The sequence below is a fragment of the Sapajus apella genome, unplaced genomic scaffold (genome assembly GCF_009761245.1).
Source record: "Sapajus apella isolate SASKATOON/1434 unplaced genomic scaffold, GSC_monkey_1.0 scaffold62, whole genome shotgun sequence".
Lineage (NCBI taxonomy): Eukaryota > Metazoa > Chordata > Mammalia > Primates > Cebidae > Sapajus > Sapajus apella.
The window spans coordinates 6,171,303-6,196,134 of record NW_022437002.1 but is presented as its reverse complement, the minus strand read 5'-3'; the positions used below and the strand labels follow the sequence as shown (position 1 = coordinate 6,196,134).

The 24,832-nt window shown below is 47.6% G+C and overlaps 1 protein-coding gene across 1 annotated transcript in view; it reads right to left on the bottom strand.

Moving 5' to 3' along the window:
* Positions 1–21,671, bottom strand: part of CUNH1orf94 (chromosome unknown C1orf94 homolog) — a 42,472-nt gene extending 20,801 nt beyond the window's left edge. Inside the window, exons 1-2 of the mRNA XM_032246842.1 lie at positions 20,460–21,671; positions 265–953 (exon numbers count right to left, since the gene is read on the bottom strand). Of these exons, the coding sequence (XP_032102733.1) occupies positions 265–953; positions 20,460–20,779 (1,009 nt within the window). The 5' untranslated portion in view covers positions 20,780–21,671. The remainder of the gene's footprint in view (positions 1–264; positions 954–20,459) is intronic.
* Positions 21,672–24,832: the final 3,161 nt, after the last annotated feature.

The following is a 24,832-nucleotide window of genomic DNA, read 5'->3' as shown; positions in this document are numbered from 1 at the left end:
TGGCTCCTATTTCTCTTCTCAAAATATGTTGAGATCAGGGCCTCTGGGTTTGCTCACAAAAGCTGTGCTCTGCACAGGGGCACCCAGCAAAAGAAGCATCTGGGGGTTGAAAACAGCTTGTCCCTCGGGGATGTGCCCACCAGAGAGGCTGCTTTGTCCTGCTTTGCACAAAGATGCTTTATGTACATGCTGCAATCCTGATGGCTTCTTGGGAGGGACCTCCTCCTTGCACACCCACTCTACCCCAGTTCCAGCCCCACTCACCCATCAAGTGGTGCCTCTCCACAGCAGGGTCAGCCTCTGGCTTGGAGCAGATCTTGGCAAACACTGGGAGCTGCCTCTTCTGAGCAAAGAGCTCAGGGAGCTTGTCAGGGGGTGCAGGAGGAGGTGGGGGAGGTGGCAGCAGAAATGGACTCAGCCCCATGGGTTCCCTGAGTCCAGGGCCACTGAACATGTTGTTCTGTAGGAAGTCCTTGATGACCTTTGTCTCCTCCAGCACCTTCTTGTTGTCAGGGGCCTTGGATGCCTCAGTGGACTTTAGTGGGAACTGGGCCAGAAGCTTGCTGACCTCCAAGTTGGAGGCACCCAGGATGCAGTCCCTGTCATCTGTCCCCTTGCGGCTCTTGACCTTGGTGGCACACAGAATGTCTGTGACAGCAGACATGGCAGAATCACAGTCCTGTCTGCTGCCATTAATGGATGTGGCCATCTTCTGCTTGGGAAGCTTGTCGCCGACAATGATGGAGGCTCTGGGGCACTCATTACTGTCTGCCACTCCAGGAGGGGCAAGAATGCAGGGAGCCAGCTCTCTGGTCCCCTCGGGAGAGCTGCCGGGTGCCTCCAGCTCTTCAGAGCTCTCTTTGACCAGGATCGAGTGCTCTTTGGTGAGGCTCAGGAACTCCTGTTCTACCAACAGGGAGATCTCATCTTTGTCACTGCTGAGCTCCAGAGCTCTGCAAATGGGTCAGAGAGACAGACGGTGTTAGTGCCAGCTCATGAAGGTGTGGCTCTGCAGCAGGACATAGGCCCCAGAAAACGGAGGTAGATGAACAACATGACAAAAACACACTTCCAGGTAAGAGAACCCAGTGGACACACAGTGGACCCCCACAGGGTTCTGCACCACACCGCAGGATGCAGCACTGAGAGCATGGTTTTGAAAATGGGGAAACCTGGGTCGTCTCCCAACAACCTTGCTGAGTGAGCTAGGGCAAGTCACAGTCTCACTGAATTCTAGTTCATCCCTCCTGTTCTTCATGCTCAGGACCTGAAGCAATGAAAGACCAGAGAAGAGGTTCACTGGGGAATTTTGCCCAGCATCAAAGAGGTCAGGAGCCAGCCAGCAGCTCTATGTGTGGAGTCCAAGGTGCTGGGACTGAGCCCTGAGAAGCCCCCAGGAGCGTAGTGCAGCCCCCATTACCTCACTGCAGAATGGTGGAGTGGACAGCCTGAGCTTACACCCTGACCCAGTCATTTCCCATCTGTGTGACCGTGGGCAGGTTGTTCAGCATCTTGGTATTCTGTCTCCTTCTCTTATTACTAGGAATATCATAGAGGTGCAAAGCACTTTGGATGGTGTCTGGCATAGAGTAAGGGTGATTCAAAGGTCAGCTCTCATGTCTATACCACCATCAGCCTTGGTTGTTTCCTGCCCCTGGGTCCCCTACAGTAGCCTCTTGGATACCCGTGTTCACTCTGGCATGGTCTCTGACCCAATCACAGCCTCTGCACTGGGCCTCACTTCATGGGCAGCACCAGCAGTTGGGTGGTCCCTGCACTGATTCACCAGGGTCTCCCTGTGCCTAAATGCTGCCTCAACCTGCACCTTGGACCCTGGGTCCTCCACTGCACCCTTGCTTGTCAGCACCTGCCTGATAGCATCTGATGGTCCCCTGGCTTCTAGGCGCCTGGTTGCCACTTCTCTCCAGGTGTGGAGAGGATGGCAATCCTATTGTCCTCGCTGGTGTCCCTGCCCACCTCACCAGCATCCTTGGCAAGTAGGCACCTTCCTGCTTAGTGCTCCTAGGAGGACCAGGGCCACCAGCCTAGAACTGTCTGCTATCCCCACTCAATGGGCTCCTATGAGAGGTGGGTGAGGTGGCCCACAGAAAGCATTCTGGAAACTGCTCAGCCCACTATCATGGGAGCACTGAGGGAGAATAAGATGAAGAAGACCCAAGGGAAAAAATCCAAGAGCCCCATAGTGGAGCTCAGCTGCTGCGGTTTACGCTTTGCAGTCTGGAGGCCCAGCACACATTCCAGCTCTGGCCACCCTCTCAGAGGGCACGATGAGACTCCAAAGGGGTGACCATGGAATGCTTCCAGCAGGGTCTATGCCTTCCTGGTAATGCTCATTGTGTACAAGTGTGTGTGCGCACTCACACACACATACACACACATGAACAGAAACAGGCAGGCACACAATTCACATGTCACACCATAAACAGACCCAGGGGAATAGTCACTGCATTTAACGGTCAATCAGAGTGGACACAGTCTACAGTCCTAGTGACTTCCTGCTGTGCCAGACAGGAAACCTTTAGTCCCTGGGTACTGATGAGTCCTGAGGCAAAGACTTGATGCCCCCAGGGTGCTTGGAGAGCTTGGGGAAGAGCTAAGTACTAAAGACATGGGAATGCACCAATAGTCCAGCAGCCAAGACAGCATATTTTGTGAACATTAGCCCCACATGGAACCTTACCGTGCTTGGAGGCAGAGAGTAATGCCTGCAAAAAGCAGACTCCAGCCAGATAGACCTGGGTTTGAATCCAGGCATCACTGCTCTTCTCATGTCAGACCCTGGAACCCCAGCGCCCTCCCCTGTAAAATGGGTGTGACATGTAACATCACCACCTCATGGGATGGTTGAGAGCGTTGGGTGAGGTCACTGGCATGTGAGCTCAGCACAGTGCCCCATGCACAGGAAATATTCAGTCAATGTCAGCTGTGAGCATTAGCTAGTGTGGGCTGGTCCTGACCAGCTCCTGGAGGGCCATTGGATCTGTGTGTGCAGCAAGGTCACTTTCTATTATTTTCTCCATCCCTCCACTCTCTCTTTTGTCCCCTTTCCCTGGCTTGTCACCTCTTCCCTTCCTTTGCCTCCTTCCCATGTCTAGACTTAGGCCTATAAATAGGCCTCACTTTCCCGGCTGTGTCCCCTGAGAACAATCAGAATAAAGGGGCTGCCAATCCACGGTCTAAAGTTTTAGATCCCCCTCCTCTTCTTCTTCACCATCCACCTCAAAAGGAACAGGTGAGTCTCAAGTCACAGGAATCAGACATTTGAAGGACTAGGTTTTGCCTCCCCTTCCCAAATACTTTGCAAAGCAAGCCATACATCAGTCGCTTCACTGAATTAGAAAGACACAGTACAATTATGTTAATTTTTAAAAATTGTGATAATGGTATTGTGGTTATACTTAACAACAACAAAGAGTCCTTATCTCTTAGAAGAGGTACATGCTATTTACAGAGAAAATGATGCCTGGGACTGCCTTTAAAATTAATCCAGCAGGAGAAGGGAAAGAAGAGAGAGGAAGTATTAGATGAAACAAGATTGGCCATGTGTTGGTCATTGCTAAAGCCAGGTAATGGTTACATAGGTTCATCACACACTGATCATTCTATTTGTGTTTGCTTTCTGGTTTATTTTTACAAATATTACACACACATGGTCAAGAGTAGCTTCTAGAAGCCCCACAGGGCCCTGAGATCCCTGTACCAAAAAACTCCCCACAATGGTCCCTTCTCAGCACCTGGGAGGTCACTCCTGCCCTCCCCAACCAGAAGCCAGGCTGGCAGAGGAACTAGCAGGGGCTGAATGTGAATTCCTGCTCTGCCTCTCAAGAGCTGCCTTCTATACCTTATATTCCTCATCTGTCAAGGTTAGACTGTGAGCATTCTATAAGTTGTGCAAAACAGTTAGCACAAGCTGGGTATGTAGTGGGCCCTCGAGAAATGCTCACAGCATAATTATCATAATGTAATTATCAGTGTTTAGATCTTAGTTATGATACACCCTTATGTGCCTCTGCACAACTTCTTCTCACAGGCATCTAGAGCAATGAAAAAAGCATCTGCCCCATTGATACCCATACTGCAGCCTTTGTGGTGTTTAAGGAAACATTCATGTCCCCCACCCCCCACCGGCAACCGCCTCCTTCTCTCCAGTCTGAACTCAAGGTGGCTTTCAGGGGATATGGCTTTCAGACCCGACCCCTCCAGGTCATTCTCCTCTGGACATACCGCAGGAACCAATGGGGCTCTTGGAAAGCTGGCACTGGTGTGCCAAGAATATAGGGGCCTGCCCCAGCTATGAGCCCTGCTACATGGTCTTGAAAGGTTACCACAGGATATCCATCTTTTTCATGCCAGCCTCTACAAATTCATATTTCCCTCGCATATGTCTTGAGCCTACTACAGGCCAGACAGGAAGCCAGGCATCCACATATGTGTTCATATTTAATCCTCCCCATATGCCTGGGAAGTAGCCAGGATCATCCCCGCTTTACAGATGAGAAGAATGACCTTGAAAGGCTAAGGACCTTGTCACTCAGAGAGAGGAAGCTTATGTAGGGAGTTGGCTGCGTCCAGCTCCCTCCACTAATTCCTCCCCACCTCCGGCCTGGGCTCCCTTTCAGGAGATCTTTATCCAGCAAGTTCTCCCTGATCCCTGGCCGGGCTTTGTTTCCCAATCTGAATGCAATCAGGAATATTGTCAGTTTCATCCCATCACTCCAGCCTGTGGAGGATCATTACAGTGAATCTTGAGCCTGTCATCTGTGGCATTAGCTGTCCCTGACAGCTCCATGTCAGCTGCATGTCTGATGAGCACATCTTCTGAGTCTTCTGCCAATTTACAAATAGAAATGTTGAACAGGAGAGAGTCTGGGGCAGAGCCTCAGGGACACTACCAGAGACTCTCCTCCCAGCCTGACAGTAATCTTGGATCAACACTTTGGGGGAATAAATCAACCCCATCACTGTCATCCCACCTCCATTCCCTCCCAAGAGCTTTGATCAAACACTTCGCTGCAATCGAGATTTGCCTCACAGTTAAAAGTCCGCGATTCAGGATCTCCTCCCACCATGCCCCTCTACTTCAAGAAAATAAGATCTGTTTGTTCTTATTTATTCTAGAAAACTGCATGCCTGCAGAGGTGGGACATTCTCAGAACTGAGATCAAACCATTCTCCTGCTGAAACTCCTCCTGTGGATTCTCATTATGCACAGTATAAAATCCAAACTCCTTTATGATGCCCAGAGCACTACACAAATTGGCCCCATCTCCTCCTTCTTCCAGCCATGTTGTCCTTTTATCTACTTGAAACGCTAAACTCATTATGGCCCCAAGACCTTTGCACTTCCTACGGAATGCCTCTCCTTGCAATCTCACCTCCTCATCGTTCAGGTCTCAGTTCCAGTGTCACAGTCGGAAAGTAGTCTTTCCTGCCTGTTATTTAAAAGTGTCCTTCCCCCACCTTAGTCCATCAATCTGTTTATTTTCTTCACAGTATTGATTACCGTCATCTATTTTAATAGTATCTTTTTTGTGTCTTTATCCCCACAAGGGCAGGGACTTTATCTCCTTCGCCACCGAGGCCTCCAAACCTAGAACAGTGTTTGGCACATAATTCCAGCTCAGTCGGGATTTGTTGGATAAATAACTGAACAAACTCACTTGCCTTTACCCATGTCAAGGCTTCTAAGAGCTGGTGGCAACCTGTCTGGCTTTGGGTCCATTTTCTGGCCTTCCATCTCACATCCCATCTCTGGTCTGGCATCCCTGTGAGCCAATCAGATGGCACTGACCATCCTGCTTGACCCGGTCGTAAGGGCTCCCAAACTCTGCAAGGTGGTCCCATGGCAGACCCCACTCAGAACCCACATTAACCTTGAGGAACCACCTTGGGGCTCACAGAAAAATTCTGTGGCCACCCCAACGCCTTGCTGGGTTCAAGGTTAGGCCCGCTCACCCCCATTTCCTGCAATCTACCTTTTTTCCCCCTAAGTTTTACCAGTCCTGGCACCTCTCCCGTCCTGTTTGCTTTCTCTTTTGGATTGGTAAACACTACCAGATCTATCACAGACTATCACAGTGAATCACTCAGGGAGGTTAACCCAACTCCTGGGCTACTGACAAAGGAAGCAAATCAGAATCAGTTCTGTGGCTCCAGCTCCACGCAGTGCCACCTCTGCTTTGACCAGCTCCAGAAATGATAGCTGTCTGATGGTGGCTCCATACTCAGATGCTGTGCATTATTTCTGCATTTGCAGTGTAGAGTCATTCAAAAATAAAGGCTATTGACTGGTTGGCACCCCTTCCCAGAATAATGACTAAGCAAGCATGCTGTTAGCTCCTCAACAGCAGTTCTGTGTACATGATAACACAGAGCAAAGATGAAAACTGCTATTCATCTGAGCCAAACAACAGAAAAATGCAAGCAGAAAATTGTTAGTGCTGGAGGAGGATACCAAAACAAATATTTTCTTCTAGCTATGAGATTTTAGACCAATGACAAACACAGTACCCAAGGCAACCTGGCTGATTAGAGTGAAGTGGAGGGCTCTGGAGTCCGGCACAGACCTGGGCTTGAGCTGTGGTCCATCTGCAGACTGACCTTGTGGCTTTGGTGAGTTTCTGCTATTATATGTCTACGTGAGTGGAGCAGCACAGCATACTAGTTAAGAGGTCAGTCCCTGGAGGGAGGTAGAAACTAGATTCAAATCCCCACTGTTTAATGGGGCTGGCGGCTGTCCTAAAGGAAGCTACCTAATGTGTCAAAGCCTTAGGTCCTATTTCACAAAATAATAAGAAAGGTTAATTATTTATTTAGTGCTAACTAACAAGCCAGGCATTGTGCTAAGCACTTTACATGCAAAACTCTCATTTTAATCCCCCGAACAGCCCCAGTGGGGTAGTGTGGTAGACTAATCATAGTACTGGCCCCCATTTTATTCATACCTTCCTGTATCCATACTCTTTGGTAATTCCCTCTCATCTTCATTTGTGGAGGCTTGAAAAGTGTTTGGGAACTAGGGCTTAGTTTAGTATTTCTTTGGGACTTGCAACCTCCATGTGAACAAGCCCAGGATAACAGGTCACACAGAGGAAAACTCCAAGTTGCATCAGCCAACCCAGACCTAGCTAAGTGCAAATGCATGGGTGATTATGAGCCAAGTTCAGCCAAGCCCAGCCCACAGCAGAACACCCTGCTGAACCAAACCCAAATTGCCAAACTAAAGAAATTGGGGGTAAATAAGTCACAGTTTTCAGCCACGAAGTTTGGGGTGATTTGTTATATATCAAAAGCTTCTTGTCACAGATAGGTACAGACATCCCAGTTTTCAAAATGAAGAAGCCAAGGAACAGAGAAGCTAAGTAATTTTCCTGTGGTCACAGACTTACTAAGGGACAAAGCTGTGATCTGAGGCAGTCTTGCTCTGATGCCTCTCTCTTAACTACTACCTATGTTGCTCTGAAAACCAATGGTGAAATGCTGTGTGTGAGAATAGTAGTGATAGGTACCTAAGTTAGGAGAGCAGACAAGGCTTCTTTGCACATTTGTCTTTTAAGCTGGGGCCTAAAGGAGAATAACAACTAAGCCAGATAATGAATGCAAAGAAGAGCTTGCCAGACACAGGGAACAGCATGTGCAAAGACCATGAGGCGGGAAAGAGCTGGTGCATCATTTGGGAATAATGTTCAAGGGGTGGGGCACATAAATAGAGGTGGAGGGGAGAAGTTAGAGGTAAAAGCAGGAGTCAGAATCTGCCAGGCCTTGGAAGTGATGCTAAGGAAAGGCGCAGGGAAACCACTGGAGAGATTTAGGCAGGGAGGTTTCAGGCTCTGGTTTCCAAGGGTGAGGGTTATTTCTCCCAGAACAATCTAGAGGAGTGACAGGAGGAGACTGGGGCCTGAACCAGTATTTATGAGGAGTTTGCTAGGTGCTGGTTTTACAGGTGGCACTTGTCCCTACCACAACCATGAGGGATACAGAGCATCTTCCTTCCCAATAGAGAAAGAGGAAATTGAGGCTCAGGAAGGTTAAAAGATACATTCAAGTTGACCCTAGAGAATAAGTATTGGGGTGGGATTGGGCCCCAGACCCACGTGACTCCCAAATCTCCCCTCTTACCCCCTGCCCTCCACTTCCCTTAACAGTGGAAGAAGGAGAAAGAGCAAGAGCTTTGCAGTCAGGAGAACTGGATTCAAAGCCCAGCTCTGTCCTTTCTGAAGGGTGACCTTCTGCAGTTCACTTCCCTTCTCTGAGCCTCAGTTTCAGGGAGGGCCAGAGGCCAGGAGCCAGCCAAGAGCCAGGAGGATGAGGCAGCAGAAGGCAGAACTCAGTGGACAGGCAGGTGTCCAGCATGGGGACATGCAGGAGCTATGGCAGTGAGGGAAAGGGAGGGCACCAAAGGCTCCAAGCTAGGAGAGGCCCCTTATCATATAAGCAGTGACTCTGGCATCCAGCCTAGCATCTTCCCCAGTGGACCCCCGCCCTGGCTCAGGCCAAGGCCAGTGGGCGTTTCTGAGTCTACCTGTCTGCATAGGGATCAGAGACCCATGTTCTCTGATCAGAGACCTATTTCTCTGGTACATGTCACAGCACCCAGTGTGGCCCCTGCCCAGTGTGGAGGGAAGGGAGGTGGTCACCTCTGCCAAGCTGCGTGTGTCTTCCTCCATCTTCCTTCTCCTCCAGATTCAGGATTCACTGAATTGCCCAGGTACCCTCTCCCCACATACACACCACAGCCACACACACACACACGCGCGTGCGCACGCGCGCACACACACACTCAGGCACATATACATCCATGCACCACACACCCACAGTCATGCACACACACTATGAATACATACATTCACACATGTACACACGTACCGCAGCTATGCACACATATCACAGCCATGCATACAGACACGCCACAACCATGCACACAGATATACCACAGCCATGTACATACACCCACACACACATACACATACACATGCACACAGAAACAGCCAGGCACACACATCCTGCACACCTGCACGTACTCATACACATACACACATTCATACATACACCTGCACACCCATGCACACACCCATGTACACATACACACAACACCCATGCGCATACACACACACACAAACCACCATGGCCTTCCTGCTTGGAAAACTAACAGGAAGGAAAGGAAACAGGGAAGGAAGGTGGATTCTACCTCTTTCACTATGTGGGGGGCTTAGGCTGACTTCTGTGTTTTTTTGTTTGTTTGCTTGTTTATTTTTTGAGACAGAGTTTCGCTCTTGTTGCCTATGCTGGAGTGCAATGGTGTGATCTTGGCTCACTGCAACCACCACTTCCAGAGTTCAAGCAATTCTCCTGCCTCAGCCTCCTGAGTAGCTGGAATTACAGGCGCCTGCCAGCACGCCCAGCTAATTTTTTGTATTTTTAGTAGAGATGGGGTTTCACCATGTTGGCCAGTCTGGTCTTGAACTCTGACCTCAGGTAATCCACCTGCCTCACCCTCCCAAAGTGCTGGGATTACAGGCTTGAGCCACCACACCCGGCCAGCTGACTTCTTTCAGCTGAAGGGTAAGGGACAATTGAGAGAAGCCGCAGATTCATTCAGTTGCTGTCCCAGGGCCTGTGCACCTGTGTCCCAAAAGTACCTGGAAACCCCTTAAACTCTGTCTCCTGGGACTTTCCTGGTAGGAGGCAGAGGGCTGAGCTGAGGTCTGGGGAAAGCTTTGGCCTCCCCACCCCCAGCCCTCCTCCACCCTCCAGGCTGCAGTGAGGATTAAGTGAGATGATGAATGTGAAAGCACTCGGTAAATTGTAAAGAGCGCTATGCAAATGTTAGCAGCTCTGACTGAGACAGTGCGGTGTGGGAGAGCCAAGCCTGGCTGCAGGCTTTGGAGTCCCACTGCCCCAGATTCACAGCCAGGAGCCTGGTTTACTAAAGGTGAAAAATTGGGGAAGTCATGGAGACCTCGGTCTCTTTATCTGCAAAGTGGGGATGGTGATATTCACCCAGAGTTAAAGGAGGCAACACTGAAATCTCTCAGCTCCCTGAATGCCAAGCCCAGACTTTATGTTCATCTAATTTCTTACCAAAGGTCCTCACACATAGCAGATTCAAATTTTTTTTTAAATGTCCCTGACGTACACTTAGAACTCAATAAAGGACAGTCTTCTTCCTTCCTTCCACACTTTTCTTTGAAACACATCCTTTTCAAAGATGTGCTGAACAATTCTCTTTTAAACCTAAGGTTTCATCATCTTTGACCCTCCTCCAAAGTATCAGAGGATCTTTCATACACATGCATACATCACCTGCAGTGCTTGTTTCAAATACAGATTCTCGAGCACCCTTGGAGAAACAGCAATTCAACTGATCTAGAATGGAGGCCAGGTACCTGTACTTTGAGCAACTATTCTTTCTCCACTTGTGGCATCCCTGTTTTCCCCCAGTCTCACATCCCACCTCTCCACCCTGGTTTTGATGCAATGGTGCACTTGCAGAAACCCAACCGGTGAAAATTGCCCTCTAGATGCTTTGCAACAATGTCCTGCCTGTTAGGGCAGGTGAGACAGGCTTAGAAGGCATATTGTCAAGTGGAAGTGAGACACCCTGCTCCCCACAATGTCCTCCACCTGATTCTCTCTCTAGGGAACAGGTGAGCTGAGCGAGGACTAGAAGTGTTGGGCAGTGGGTGGTGAAGAAGGGGGTGGGATTCAGTGAGCTGGGGAATGAGACAGGAAATATCAGGGAATAAATACAGCAATAAAGGAGCTTCGGCTGGGAGCTACAGAGTGATTCTTACTGTTCAAATTATCTTTAAAACTTTTCATTTGAATCTGTTTAATAAGGGAAGGCTTACCCTAAGGAAGAGGTTTGTTTTTTTTTAATGTGACTTGGGAGCTGAATTGGAAATAACTTGGCAACAAAGATATTAAAAAGGGGATTAAACCAAACCGCTGGTGGCCCATCTCTGCAGGCTCCCACAACCTGCAACACAGCTCCCGAAACCATAAGATTAAATTACAAAGTGGGACGTTAATCATGATTCATCTTTCTTCACCACTCACGGCTCCCAGTGCTAAGCAGACGTGGAAGGGCTATTCGGAAGGGCCTGTGGTTCCGGGTAGAACTCAAGCCTTGAAGCCACATCAAACTCTTATACCCGCTTTGCTACTTCCTCTCAGCTGGATGTCCCTGAGCAAATTGCTTAACCTCTCTGCGCCTCACCTTTCTCATCTACAAAATGAGAGTAACATTGACCATTTACTGGGAAGAGTTGCTAAGAAAGTGAAATAAAGCAGAAGACTAAAATACAGAGCCTGGCACATATAAAGTGCTCAAGAAAATGTTAGTTCCCTTTTCTGCAGCCTAAGACAGAAGGAGAAAAAAAAAACTGCGATGTCTTAAGTTATTGATATTCTGTGCTTCCTCTGATGACCATGACCTTGGCTTGGATCCTGGCTACCTCTGGGTGGTGGCAGTTTTATGGCTTATTCACCATTCACTTCCTCATTCATTCACACCCACTGCATAGCCACCAAGTGCCAGGAACTCGGCTGGGCACTGGGGAGACAAAGATGAGTAAGACACAGACCTTGCCCTTAAGCAGCCCATAGTCCAGTAGCAGAAGAGGAATTGTTGCCACAAGGCAGCACACAATATGTGCCAGATGCCCACCACCTCATCAGAATCCCACGCTGGAACAGTGCTGATAGCTCTGATTAAGCGGCTGTGTCCTTCCCTCTGGCCAATGGTCAAGAAGAGAGTTCCTTTTAAATGGACTCTTCCATTCCATCATCCTCAAAAGATCCATCCCATGTGGTTCCCAGAGCTAGGGAAGCATTTGTCTCTTATTATGACCCCTTGTGCTTCCTCCCAGAAGACAACATGAGTTATTAAAACCAACTGCTATGATCTCCCTTTTTGCCCTGGCTGCCAAGAATCTCAAACCAGACGCTGTCATCAGCTGAGTAGTTTCCCTTCAGCTTAAGTTTCCTGGCGTATATGTCTCCTTGTCCCATATCAATTATGTCCTGTCATTTTATCCATGATAATGACAATGATGACAATGAAATGGTGATGACAATGAGGAACATGAATCCTTCTCTTATTCGCAGTGCTGTGTGAGCTTTATGTATATCATTTCATTTGCTTTCATAGTAATCCCTTAAAAGAGTCTCTCTGACTTTTCCCATTTTTTCAGATGAGGAAAATAGGGCACGGAAAGTTAGGGGAATTTGGTTACAGCTAGAAAGTGTGCTGGGACTCTAATTCACCTGTCTCCTTATTATTATTATTATTATTATTATTATTATTTGTTATCTGGGCCACCTTAAGACACTTAGGAAAGAGGTGGAATATAGTTGTTTAATTAAAAACAGGAACGTGGAAAGAAGAGAAGGAAAAATGTTAAATGATATGAACAACAAATAATTCAGAGGACAACACACTTATTCTAGGTCCTTAAGGATGGATAAGATTTAGATAGACAGAGATATGAGAGAAGGACATTCCTGGTAGTGGAATAACATGAGCAAAGGCAAGGTGATGTGCACCTGCTGGTAGCTCCTGTTGGTTTATAGAGCATGTGCAGGGGACCAGCAAATGTGCATCTAGAGATGGAGGCCAGGCTATTACGGAGACCTCCAAAGACTAGGCCAAGGGACCAGAGGACATGTGGAGCCATGAAAGATGTCTGAGCAGTGCTGTTGACCTGCTCCATAAGATGAAATTGGCGAAGGGTGGAGGGCATCCTGGGGGAAAGGTACCAAATGCAGTGAGAAGAGATGTGATGAGGGTTGCAGAGGAGAGATGAGCAGAGAGGCAAGGCGTCAAAGACCATCATGGAGGTGGGCAGCTAGGACATGTGGCAGGCTGGAGGAAGGAAGGACCAGTGTCTGCCAGCAGTGTTTCATGTACTAGTTCACTTGGCAAACAAGAACAGGGGTGCTGAGACCCGGCATTGGGAAGCTCAGGAGAGGGAAAGGCTGGGTACAGTGACTCAAACGCCTGTAATCCCAGCACTTTGAGAGACCGAGGCGTGTGGATCATCTGAGCTCAGGAGTCCAAGGCCAGCCTGACCAATATGGTGAAACCCCATCTCTACTAAAAATACAAAAATTAGCCAGGCATGATGGTGCATGCCTGTAATCTCAGCTACTTGGGAGGCTGAGATAGGAGAGCTGCTTGAACCTGAGAGGCAGAGGTGGTGCCACTGCACTCCAGCCTGGGTGACAGAGCAAGACTTCACATCAAAAAAAAAATAAAAAAATAAAGGGGGGAGATACTTGCCTAAGGGTTGGGTTTCAGAGAAAAGGATTCCAACTTGTGGTCCACAGGGTCTCTGAAATCATTCCCAAATACTGAGTGATGTGAGGATGTGTTTCAGGCAAAAGGCTGCACAGAAGCTTTCTTCAGATTTTCAGAGAGGTGTTGAGCCCTCCAAGAGGAGGAACCACTAGCTGAGATTAGACTCCAAAGATCTTCACAGCTGGCTTCTAGTCTAAGACATCAGCCTGAGTTTCCATTTCTGAGTCTTGTCTTTATCACTTCCATCACCAGGTTTCAAACTTTTTAAAGAATAATGCTAACAAAAGAGGCTATGTACTCTAAACAACTTTTCCAGAGAAGTCGGGTTCATCCAATTGTTTAAATAACAGGAGCACAAAGGATTGCTTGTTGAGAGAACCATTCAAGCAAGGAAGCCCAGTGGGTTCCCAAATATCACTCGTTCACCAGCGTGGAGAACTGGCCAATTGAAGCCAACAGTGAAAGTTTACCAAAATAAGTGCAAAAAAGCTTTCTTCCTTCTTGCAACAAATAGCCCCAGAAAGCTGCCAATCAATAAATCACTTCTGCTTTTTTTGTTTTTTGTTTTTCAAATGCTTAAACAGATTTATTTTATTTCGGAGATTTATCTTCATATCTGAGTCTGGCTTGGAATAATGCCTGCCAAAGCCTTTCCACCCTGCAGACCAGGTTTGTTATGATGGGTAAGTGGGAAAGTCTTGGGTGCTGACAGAGGGTCTGGAAGCTTCCAGGGAAGCCACCCACATCCAGCAAGCTCCAGCCACTTTCCCCCGGTCACTAACAGATGCTACACTTCCTGTGGAACTTCTCATCTTTCCCTGCACCTGCTGGGCTCTTTCTGTAGGCTGTTCTTTCTCTCTTCTCAAGACCTAGCTAAGGGACACAATTATGGAAACCTTTGCAGTTAGTAATCACGACATCCCTGCTCCCTGATAACTGTACCCACATCTTTCGTCACACAGTGCATGGGTCTCATCTGTTGCTGCTTCAGCTTGCTTCCCTCAGCCTTGTTCAGGAAGCCTTCCCTAAGTACTAAGCCCGGTCCAGTGATCAAGTACAAAGTCCAGTTGTGTGTCTTCTCAGTGTGCTTCCATGGCACTGGCACTTCAGCCTCAGAACACTTATTATAGTGTGTTGTGATCTGCCTTTTGCAAGATGTTGAAGGTTCATAAAGGAGGCCGGAGACTGTCCCCAGCTTTTCCATCATTGTATTGTTTTCAGACATTTCAATAATAGGTACACACTATTTTTTTTCTTGAGACAGAGTTTTGCTCTTATTACCCAGGCTAGTAATGGCGCAATCTTGGCTCACTGCAACCTCCTCCTTCTGGGTTCAATCGATTCTCCTGCCTCAACCTCCAGAGTAGCTGGGATTACAGGCACCTGCATCCACATCCAGCTAATTTTTGTGTTTTTAGTACAGATGGGGTTTCACCATGTTGGCCAGGCTGGTCTCAAACTCCTGACCTCATGTGATCCACCTGCCTCGGCCTCCCAAAGTACCAGGATTGGAGGAGTGAGCCACTGCACCCGGCAATATTTGTTGAATGTCATTGTTGTCAGATGTATCTGTGTTCATCCGACTCACTAGACTGGGAGCTCTTTGAGGTAAGGGCTTCTGTTCCACTTATCTCTGTATCCCTGGGACCCAGCATAGGGCCTGGGACTGAGAAGGCAGTTGTGTTTGTTGAATGAATTCATAAATGAAGAAATGAACAAATGTCATTCTGTAGTTAGGCAATGGAGTCAACAGCAAATCTAAAGCCCTCATTCTGGAGCTTTGAAGTTTTAGAGATTAGGGGAATGAATGAATAAGTAATCCTTGAATAAGTGGCTACTCACAATTCTCTAAGCCTAAACTTAAGACTAATTAAAAGATAACTAAACAAGATTTTAGAGTTAAATCAGCACTAGACAGAACTATTGATTTCTCCCCCAAAAACCACTGCTCCCTAATTCTTCCCCACCTTTGTAAATGGCACCACTGTCCAACCAGGGGCTCGAGCTTGGAATACATAACCTCTTTTATTGTCATTATTGTTTTAAAAGCTTGAAACTTGGTGGTGGGAGTGGTAGAGGCAAGACTGAGACATGGGAACTCAAGCTGAGGTCTTAGACTAGAAGGAGCTCTGGAGATCTCTGGAGTCTAATGCTATTTACTAGTGTTTTCTCCTCTTGGAGGGGTCAACACTTCTTTGAAAATCTGAGGAAAGCTTCTGTACATCCTTTTGCCCGAAAGACATCCTCATGGCTCTCAGCATTTGGGGAATGATTTCAGAGATCCCATGGGCCACAGGTTGGAATCCTTTGCTCTGAGACCCTTCATTTCACCAGCCTTGAGTTACTGAGTGTTGGGTCTCAACACCCCAGTCACATTGATACTGATACACTCCCCCATTCTTATTTGTCAAGTGAACTAGTGCATGAAACACAGCATGAGCCTCAAGGTTTCTGTTTGTGTGCCCAAATCACCAGCAGGTCCATTGGCTCCTCTTAAGACACACATTGAATCCTCCACTTTTTCCATCCCTGCCGTAGTCACTCTGACCCAGCCACTGTCACCATTCAGTCTCCCATGGACTCTGACAGTATCTTCCCAGAGGCCTCCCACTTCCTCTCCCACATACCTACAAACCATCTCCATGCAGAAGCTGACAGAGAGATTCAAACATTAGTGAATCTGTTCGTGTTACACCCCTTTCTAAAGACCTGCAAAAGTGCTCCATATCATGTGGAATAAAACCTGAACTCCCCTCCAGCCCCCTGAGGCCTTGCCTGCCTGTCTCTCACATACCTATACCATGGCCATGTCCCATCCCTCCTTATTCTCCAGTCTCGCGGTCCCTCTCAAAGCTCACTCCCTCCTCACAGTCTTTGCATTTGCACTTCCTTTTGTTTTTGTTTTGTGACAGGGTCTCACTCTGTCACTCAGGCTGGAGTACAGTAGTGCAATCCTGGCTCATTGCAGCCTCGACCTCCCTGGGCTCAAGTGTTCCTCCCGCCTCAGTCTCCCGAGTAGCTAGAACTGCAGGTGTGTGCCACCATGCCCAGCTAATTTTTGTATTTTTTGTAGAGATGAGGTCTAGGCACGTTTCCCAGGCTGGTCTCCAACTCCCGGGCTCAAGTGTTCCGCCCACCTCAGCCTCCCAAAGCGCTGGGATTGCAGTCTCCCTATCACTTCATTCTGCTCTCTGGCTTTTCACTGTGTGTGATCATTCAGAGCATAAGACTCCCAAATATTTTGCCTATACAAAGGTGCCTCAGATTCTAAGAGAGGACACCCAACACCATTGCCTCAGGGCCAAGGTGGTCTTTCATCATCACACTTATCGCCGAAATTATCTTGTTTATTTTTATGTGTTTCTTATGGGTCTGCTCCAACTGGAAAACTATCATTTTCACATTCCAAAGTTATCACAGTTTTTGAGTTTACTAGCTTCTTTTCTCTCCTGTACTAGAATGTGAGCTCTTGGAAGGCAGAAATTAATGGGGTTCACAGCTCCATCCCCCTAGTTTTTCACACAGTTCTAGCATATAGATGTTTAATAAATATCTGTTGAATAAATAATTGAATGAATGAATGAATAAATTCAAAATGTGTCCACAGAGTGAAAGTCGGCTTGGGGTGAAAAGTGAGTGTGATATTGGCTGTCATTAACAGGAACCAGGATGTAGACAGGGAGGATCAAATCGACATGGATTGGATCACCCCTGGATTACCGTACTTCGTTTTCAAAGTTACACTGCCAGAAGGACCATCAGTATGGACAGAAAACTGACCAAGTTAGCACATGGGGAGAAACTTAGAAAACCAGAGGTGTTTAGCTTATAGAGACAGAAACATTCTGGGAGGAATGTTGTTGCTGTCTTGCTGTATTTCACTATCTAAAGGCCTATTGAGAGAAAACAGAGATGGATTTGGCTTGGAGTACTGAGGGCAGAATCCAGATCAATGGGAATTAGTTTGATAGAGACGTGTTTCAGTGATAGAAAGTGAATGGTCTTTTGAGGGGGTTCATAGCAAGGGAAGGGGCAGCAAAGGGAAGTGGTAAGCTCCCCATCTGAGAAATTGTCCAAATGGTCTAAGTGCACTACTTGGCAGGGACAAGCAGCAGCAGATGGCCTCAAAAATCTCTTTCGAATTTGAAATTCCTGGGTTCCTATGACATATAGTTACAGAGTCAAGAAAAATAAATTCTGGCCAAAAAGAGTTCTAGAATGCACTTACCTATCTACCCCAATACAAGAAAATACCACTCAAACCGGTCTACAAATTAAGCAGTGGAAAGACTAGCTGAGAGGTGTTTTGTGCACCTGAAGTCATTCTAGAAACAATAAGAACAGCTCCCTGGCTTTTCAATCTGTGTGTGATCATTCAGAACATGGGACTTCCAAATACTTTGCTATTCAAAGATGCCTCAGATTCTAAGAGAAGACAACTGACATTATTGCCTCAGGGCCAAGGTGATCTTGGGTTTCATTTCTGAAGCTCTACCACTTCCTAACTGTAGGATCTTGAGCAGAGAATTAACCCCTCCAAAGCTCAGTCACGTTCTCTGTACAAAGAATTTCACTTATAAATGGAGGGGGTGGGGGTAGCACTTGAAACCAGAATGGCGCAATGTGATAGTTATTGAAACTCAGTGATAAACATATAGGTATTCACCATACTATTCTCTGTGTTTGAAAATTTGCATAATAAAAAGTAAAAAGATCCCGAGGTGGGAAGTTTAAAAGACTACCTACCTCATGCAATAATTGTAGAGCTTAAAGAAGTGATCACACCCGAATTGCAAGGAATTTTTACATATCTGAATTATTGCCATAAATGCTTAAATATCACATTTAATCATTCCAACGACCCTACAAAATGCATAGTATTAATCTCTGCTTGGCAGATGAGGAAACCAAAGTTCAGATAAATTAAACAGTGACAAATTCTTCAAATGGCATGGGGCTGAAACGAATCTGAAACCAGAGTTATCTGACTCCACTAGCATACTGCCTTTATTTTAAGACTACCTCCCTTCTGGGAGTGGGGGACCACCAGGTTGCCTAAGGAGGGGTGAACCGGCCCAGGTCGGAAATGGAGCAGGTCAAAACTCCCGTGCTGGTCAGTAGTGGGATCGCGCCTGTGAATAGCCACTGCACTCCAGCCTGGGCAACACAGCGAGACCCCGTCTTTTAAAAATAAAAAAAGAAAAATAAAGGAAAAAAACAAAAACAACAACAACAACAACAACAAAAAGACTAGCTCATTGTGTTCTGCTTGGTTGACAATTAGGATATTGTTTATTTATCTAAGTCAGTGGTTTCCCATCTCTCTTCTCAATAGCAGAAACATTTTTTTCCAAATACAGCCCTACTCAGAACTCCAGTAAGTAAAACTGATAAAAGCTAAACAGCTCTGGCTGAAATGGATTTTGGGGCCCAGCAACCAGCCCACTCGACTCCACAGTGACCCCTGAAGCACCCTGAGGTATGAAACCCCAGAATGAAGCAAACAACAACAGCAGCAAATCTCAACCTGAAGAAGTACATGTTAAGGGCAGCCTGATTTGTATAATGCATCTTTCATTTCCCTGTCTCCCATCACATTGGATCCTCATTATCAACTCTGAGGTGGACAAGGCAGCACATATCATCCTCAATTTGCAGATGAGGAAATCAAGGCCAAATGGAGTTAAGCAGCTGGCCAAAGGTGCACCAGTTCAATTTTCAGCCAAGTGCAGACTGGAAGTTGAGTCTGTCTCCATTAACTCAGTGTGACCTGGCAAAGAGGGTGCCATCTACTGGAAATTGCTACTGACCCTTGATCCACAAAGTGGACAATCAGCTACTTGGCCACTGAGAGCTGAGCACAGCCCCATGGGTCCTCCTGCCAAGGCCCTGTCCCAGAGCAGATGGCAATGGGCAGAGGAGAAGGGCTCAGTGCCACGGAAGGGCCTGACAGCAGGATTTGGGCTGTAGAATGGCCATTCTCGTCTAAGTCATGTCGTGCTGAGTACAGGGCAGGGGGGCAGGACTCGCCAAAGTCTTCCACCTTCATCTGCAGTAAGCAAACGAGCCCACAGAGGGACAGAAGCTAGTGCAGAGCTGGGTGTCAGTTACACTTTGCTTTTCTTCTTAGCTCTTGCCCAGACATCCCTGAAACCCGAGGCAGCTGATAAATGCCTGAATGGCTCCCCGACTCCAGAGCATCTCTGAACCGAGCTGTAGCATGTGTTGGAGCAGGCAACACTTAATTATTGTTTAATCTTTCATTAGCTCTTAATTATTAACACTTAATCCATCTGTAAAATGGGGACACTAATACATGCCTCATAGAGACTCTGGGAGCATTAATTAAGCTTACAGTCCACTTTGAAGATGCAAAACGTGAAATAAGTGCTCAATGGCGGTATTAATAACCACAGCAGACTTACTTTCTTTTCCTAACGAGGTCCCTTTTTCCTCTCTACTCCTTCCTCTCCTTTCAAATATACATCCTCAACAATATCTGCCCAACTTTGCCCTCATGGAGCAACACTTAGCTCTGTGTTTCCCAGACACAGGATTTCCCATCCAGGAAACAGGCTATTTACAGCCATCTTCTCGCACTTTAATTTTCTATTATGTCCTCTGAATATGTCAGTGCCTTCCCAGTAAATATTTTGATGTGTGCTCTTGCAGCAGCTTCTGTGGAGGCTGAATGGGACAGCTGCTCCCTGTATTAGGGAATTCCAGATGTGATTTAAAACCATCAGACTCATCCATGTGAATGCCTTGCCTTTAGGTGGGAGAGGGGAAGGATCTTCTAGCTGCTTCTGGGGAAAGCCATGAGCCATATAACCCTTAGCCTTGTCTAGGGTGGTTTTTCAAGGACCTCAGATTCACATGCCTTTAGGATGAGAAACGTCTGTTTAGTGAGCTGGTGAGGAGGCAGCCTGGAATATAGCCTTAACCTGGCTCCTCAACCAGGTAACTGCAGAATCTTGGTCAGCTCTTCTACAAAGCTTGAGCAAAGGACCATGGAGAGGGGAGTATAGAGCCTTTCGGGTTTCACCAGCCTCAACGCTGGGCCAGAACATTCCCTCAGAAAGTCAGACATCATCTCCTCCCTTCTCCCTTGCTGCCAACCCAGTAGGGGAGTACTCACTCTTCTTGGAAGCTGAGCTCATGGTCTCCTATAGGTCCAGCCATGGGGACAGAGAGCTGCTCCATGGAGGTCCAGGGCTGTGAGGCCTCAGGCAGGCCCTGAACCCTCTTCCAGATTTCATGGCAAGTCTTGTCTAGGCTGTCTTGGGGTGTGTCCTGGTGGATCCAGATGTATCTGGGGAATGGGCCCAGGGCGCAGGGGCGCTTGGCCACCAGGGCCGAGGACGAAAGAAGCCCATTCCCACTGGCCATCCTTCTCCTCTCTTTCTGGAAGCCCCTCTGTCCACCCAGGGCTGGAAGACATCCGCCACCACCCCTCATTCACCAGACAGGGAGAGGAGGATGGCGCTTGGCAGAAGTGGGTCAGTTCTGTCTGGCTGTCGCTCCAGCAAGGTGGTTAGGTTCAGAGGCCTTTGATTTCTGTGGCAGGGGTGGGTGGAGGACAGCTTTCTTTTGGGGAGGGGGGCTTAGTTTGATTTGTTTCTACTTGCTCTTCCCTGACTTTTGCCCCCCTCCCCGTCTCCCTCAGAAGAAAATATTTAAAAGTCAACAAAAACCAGTAGCTTAGGAACCGTGGAATGCCCCGGAGATCAGGAACCAGGCGCCTGGGCGGGCAGAATGACATCTGGGAACAGCTGGAGGGGGAGGCTGGCTCTCCCCACAGTCCCTGGCACTGCCCCCTGGCGACGCCGCCGTGACACCTTGCGGCGCCTGGGCTCAGCCCATGCTCGCCCGCTAAGCGCCGCGGAGGGCTGGGTGCGGGCCTGGGACCTCACTAGGCGCTCTGGGGGCGGGGCCCCGCAGGAGACGCTCGCCTGGGCGTTCCCAGGGAACCCCGCGCAGAGCGAGCGCCAACGGCCCGGCCCACCTCCCCTCCGCCCCCGGCCCAGTTCCCGCTTTTCTCTCGACCTGCCCCTCCTGCCCCAGTTCTCCCGCTGCTGCTCTGCCGCCCCCGGAAAGAGGAGGTGAGGCGTGTGTGGATGGGCCCACAGCCCTCCGGCCCCGGCCCACAGCAGACCCCTGTCCCGGCAGCGCCGCGCTGCGGGGTGGGCACCCGGAAGGGCCCGGCGGCTTAAGAGCGCGCTGACTAGGCAGGGCAGGCTGGGCCCGGCGGCTCCCACCAGTTTGCTTGCCAGTGGTTCCCACACCTTCGCCGTCGAGCGGCGGAATTCCTTCTGTGGGTTTCAAACGCAAACGCAACGGCTCGGTGCGCGGGGCGCTCCAGGTTCGGAGCCCAAGACCCGCCGGTCGGGTGGGTGCGGGTGGGGCCCAAAGGACCCCAGGGCTCTTCCAGGGATCAGAAGTCAAAGCCGAACGCGTCGCCGCTCCACACAAACCTCAGCTCCTGCCTGGGATTCCCCCCGCCCCCCAGCATCCTCGACCGCCTTTTAATCCTAACTGCCATTTTACGGAGCGCTTGCCCTGGGCCAAGCGCTGGGCTCACATTCAATCCTATTAAAACTCTTGAAATTAGTAGTAGTTTTTATTATCGTTCTACATGTGAGGAAAGCAAATCTCAGTCGTGAAGGATTGTGTCCAAGGCCCGCTAAGAAGTGGGAAGCTGAGACTCAGACCCCAGCACTCTAGGCCTAATCTAGCCCTTGACTACTGAAGAGCTTCAGTAGGTGGGTGGGAGCAGGGGTAGGGGGTCCGAGGTTCAGGGAGAAGGGCTAAGTCAGCTGTCTGCTGATCAACAGGCCCCTTCCCTCATGGAAGCAGCTTCATTCAACTGGGCCCTGACAGAGTACCTCCGCTGGGGGAGGCTCTCTGGCCCCAAGAATCTGGGGGTTGTTTCTCCAGTAATACCCTTGACGAGGAAGAGCAAGAGGGTGGAGAAGGAAGAAAGAAGAATGGACATAAATTGAGGAAGATGGCAGTCTATAAATGCAGGGCTGGGTTGAATCCTGACACTCACATTCCAGCTATGTGACCCTAACAACTGTGAACTTCTCCCATCCTCATTCATCATTCCCCCAGTGCTGATACAACCCCTGCTCTGTGCCTGATGAGTTGCTGGGCACTGAAGAAGCCTAAGGGTGGGCAAAACTGGCATGGTCCCTGCTCCCACTAGCCTGTCTACTAGTGAGGAGAGATGGATGCAAACTAGCCAAGCAGGTAAAGCAGCAATAATTACAGAGGCAATGGGGTTCTGATGGAAAATAACTATTAGGTTGATGCAAAAGTAATTGCGGTTTTTGTCATCACTTGCAATGGCAAAAACAATTACTTTTGCACCAACCTAATATCAAAGTGAGACATTGGGGAGAAGAAGGGAAGGCAACATTCCATGCTGGTCCAGGCTGAAGGATTCCTTTTCTGTAAAATGGTGTTAATAATTATGAAGATCACGTTTCTAGCACACAGTAGGCACTCAAGAAATATGTGTTGGATGAATTAATGGTATACTGTATATAAAGTGCCTGGTATACAGTAAGTGCCCAATATACAACCTTGCTCTTTACAGAGGGGTTGAGTTCCTGGAAATGTTGACTCTAAATTTTGAAATCCGAGCTTCATTCCCCTTTGATTTTCATTACAAAATTGAAGACATGTTCCTTTGGGGAAAATTCCGAGGGCCTAGACTGAATAAAATTATAGTTAAGAATGTAGAAAACCTTTTAAAATAGTGTATTTAAAGGAAAAGTGATCATTTCTGATGAAATATTAATAGTTCTGAAAATGTCACTCAGTGTTTGTGCTGCTTGGCATTTGGTTGGCTAACACCTAAGCTTAGAGCAGAACGCCAACGACCCTGCACTGCCCCGGCCCCAGGATTCTGGAAAGTTAGCCAGCTCACTCACTCTTCCTGTTCCGTCTCTCCCTCAAAGGAGACAAGGCTACAGGGGCTAAATCAGAAAGGACTGCAAAAAAGTCAAATACAGCGGGGATAAGGAACAAAGATAGAGCATGTTTTTAGAGTGCATGGATGAGATTTCTAGAAAATTCTGCAAAAATCTTAAGTGATGTACTTAGAAATGGTATAAAGCTATGTCCATATGGTAGCCACTAGCCATATGAGGTTGTTTTAATTTTATTTTAATGTAAATTAAATGAAAAATTCGGCTCCTCATTTGCATGAGCCACGTATTATGTGCTCATGTGGCTACTGGCTGCTGTATTGGATAACACAGAGAGCATTTCCATTATCATGAAATACATACACTTGAGAACCAGAGTCTCTGGGTTCAGATTCTGAGTTCATGTTTTCTGGCAATGTAGCCTTAGGCAAGTGACTCTGTGCCTTGGTGTATTAGTTTGGTGGGGTGCCATAACTAAGTCCACAGACTGTGTGGCTTAAACAACAGAATTTTATTTCCTTGCCATTCTAGAGGCTGGAAGGCCAAGATCAAGGTGTTGGCATGGTTAGTTTCATTCTGAAGTTTCTCTCCTTGGCTTGTACTTGGCTGTCTTCTCCCTGTGTCCTCACATGGTCTTCCCTCTATATGTGTCCCTGTCTTAATCTCTTCTTTAAAGAACACCAGTCATATTAGATTAGGACACACCCTAATGGCTTTTTAAAAAAAATCTTAATTACCTCTTTAAAGAACTGATCTCCAAATACAGTTATATTCTGAGGTATTTGGGTTTAGGATTGCAGCATACAATTCAGCCCATAACACTTGATTTCCTAATCTTTAAAATGGGATGATAATAAAGAATACTTGCTTCGTAGAATTACTATAGATGTTGTATTACTAAACAATTGCTTAACTCATGGAAAGTCCTTTGAACAATAACTGGCAGATAGTGTTATACAATAGTTTGCTTGTTAATTACACTGAAATGCATGCCTTTGGAGTTTCCGAATAGCAGCTTTTGTGTAGGGGGGAGAATTTTGTGGTACTGGGGAAGTTGTTCTGTGATGGAGAAATGGACTCACAGAATCACTTATGCCTTCCCAGGCTTTGTTCATTTTTGAGCACTCATCATGGGTTAAAATTGTGCAGGACACAGGGATTAGAGATGATGAAAAAATGTCTACTCTAGATAGAATCACCTAGTGAAGGAGGCAGGGGCAAAGCATTCCATAAATGCCTGGTACACAGCAGTGTGGTATAAACTGGTTCCATCCAACATGGAGTTATGTTCCTCCAACACATGTATCTATGCCCAGCACTGTTTGAGGTACTGAAGATAAGTAGTGAAGAAGACGAGCTTGGTCTGTCTTTTTAGAGTTTGAAATGAAGCATTTAATGGTCATGGACACCATTTCATCTGTGAATTATTTTTAGCTTGGAAAACTTCTTGAATTCCTCCTGACTACCTACATTACCCTGGGCAGGTTGGTTTAAACTCAATGTCTCAGTTTGCTCATCTGTGAAATACAGATAAAAAAAAAATACTGACTTCATGGACTTGTTTTATAACAACTGA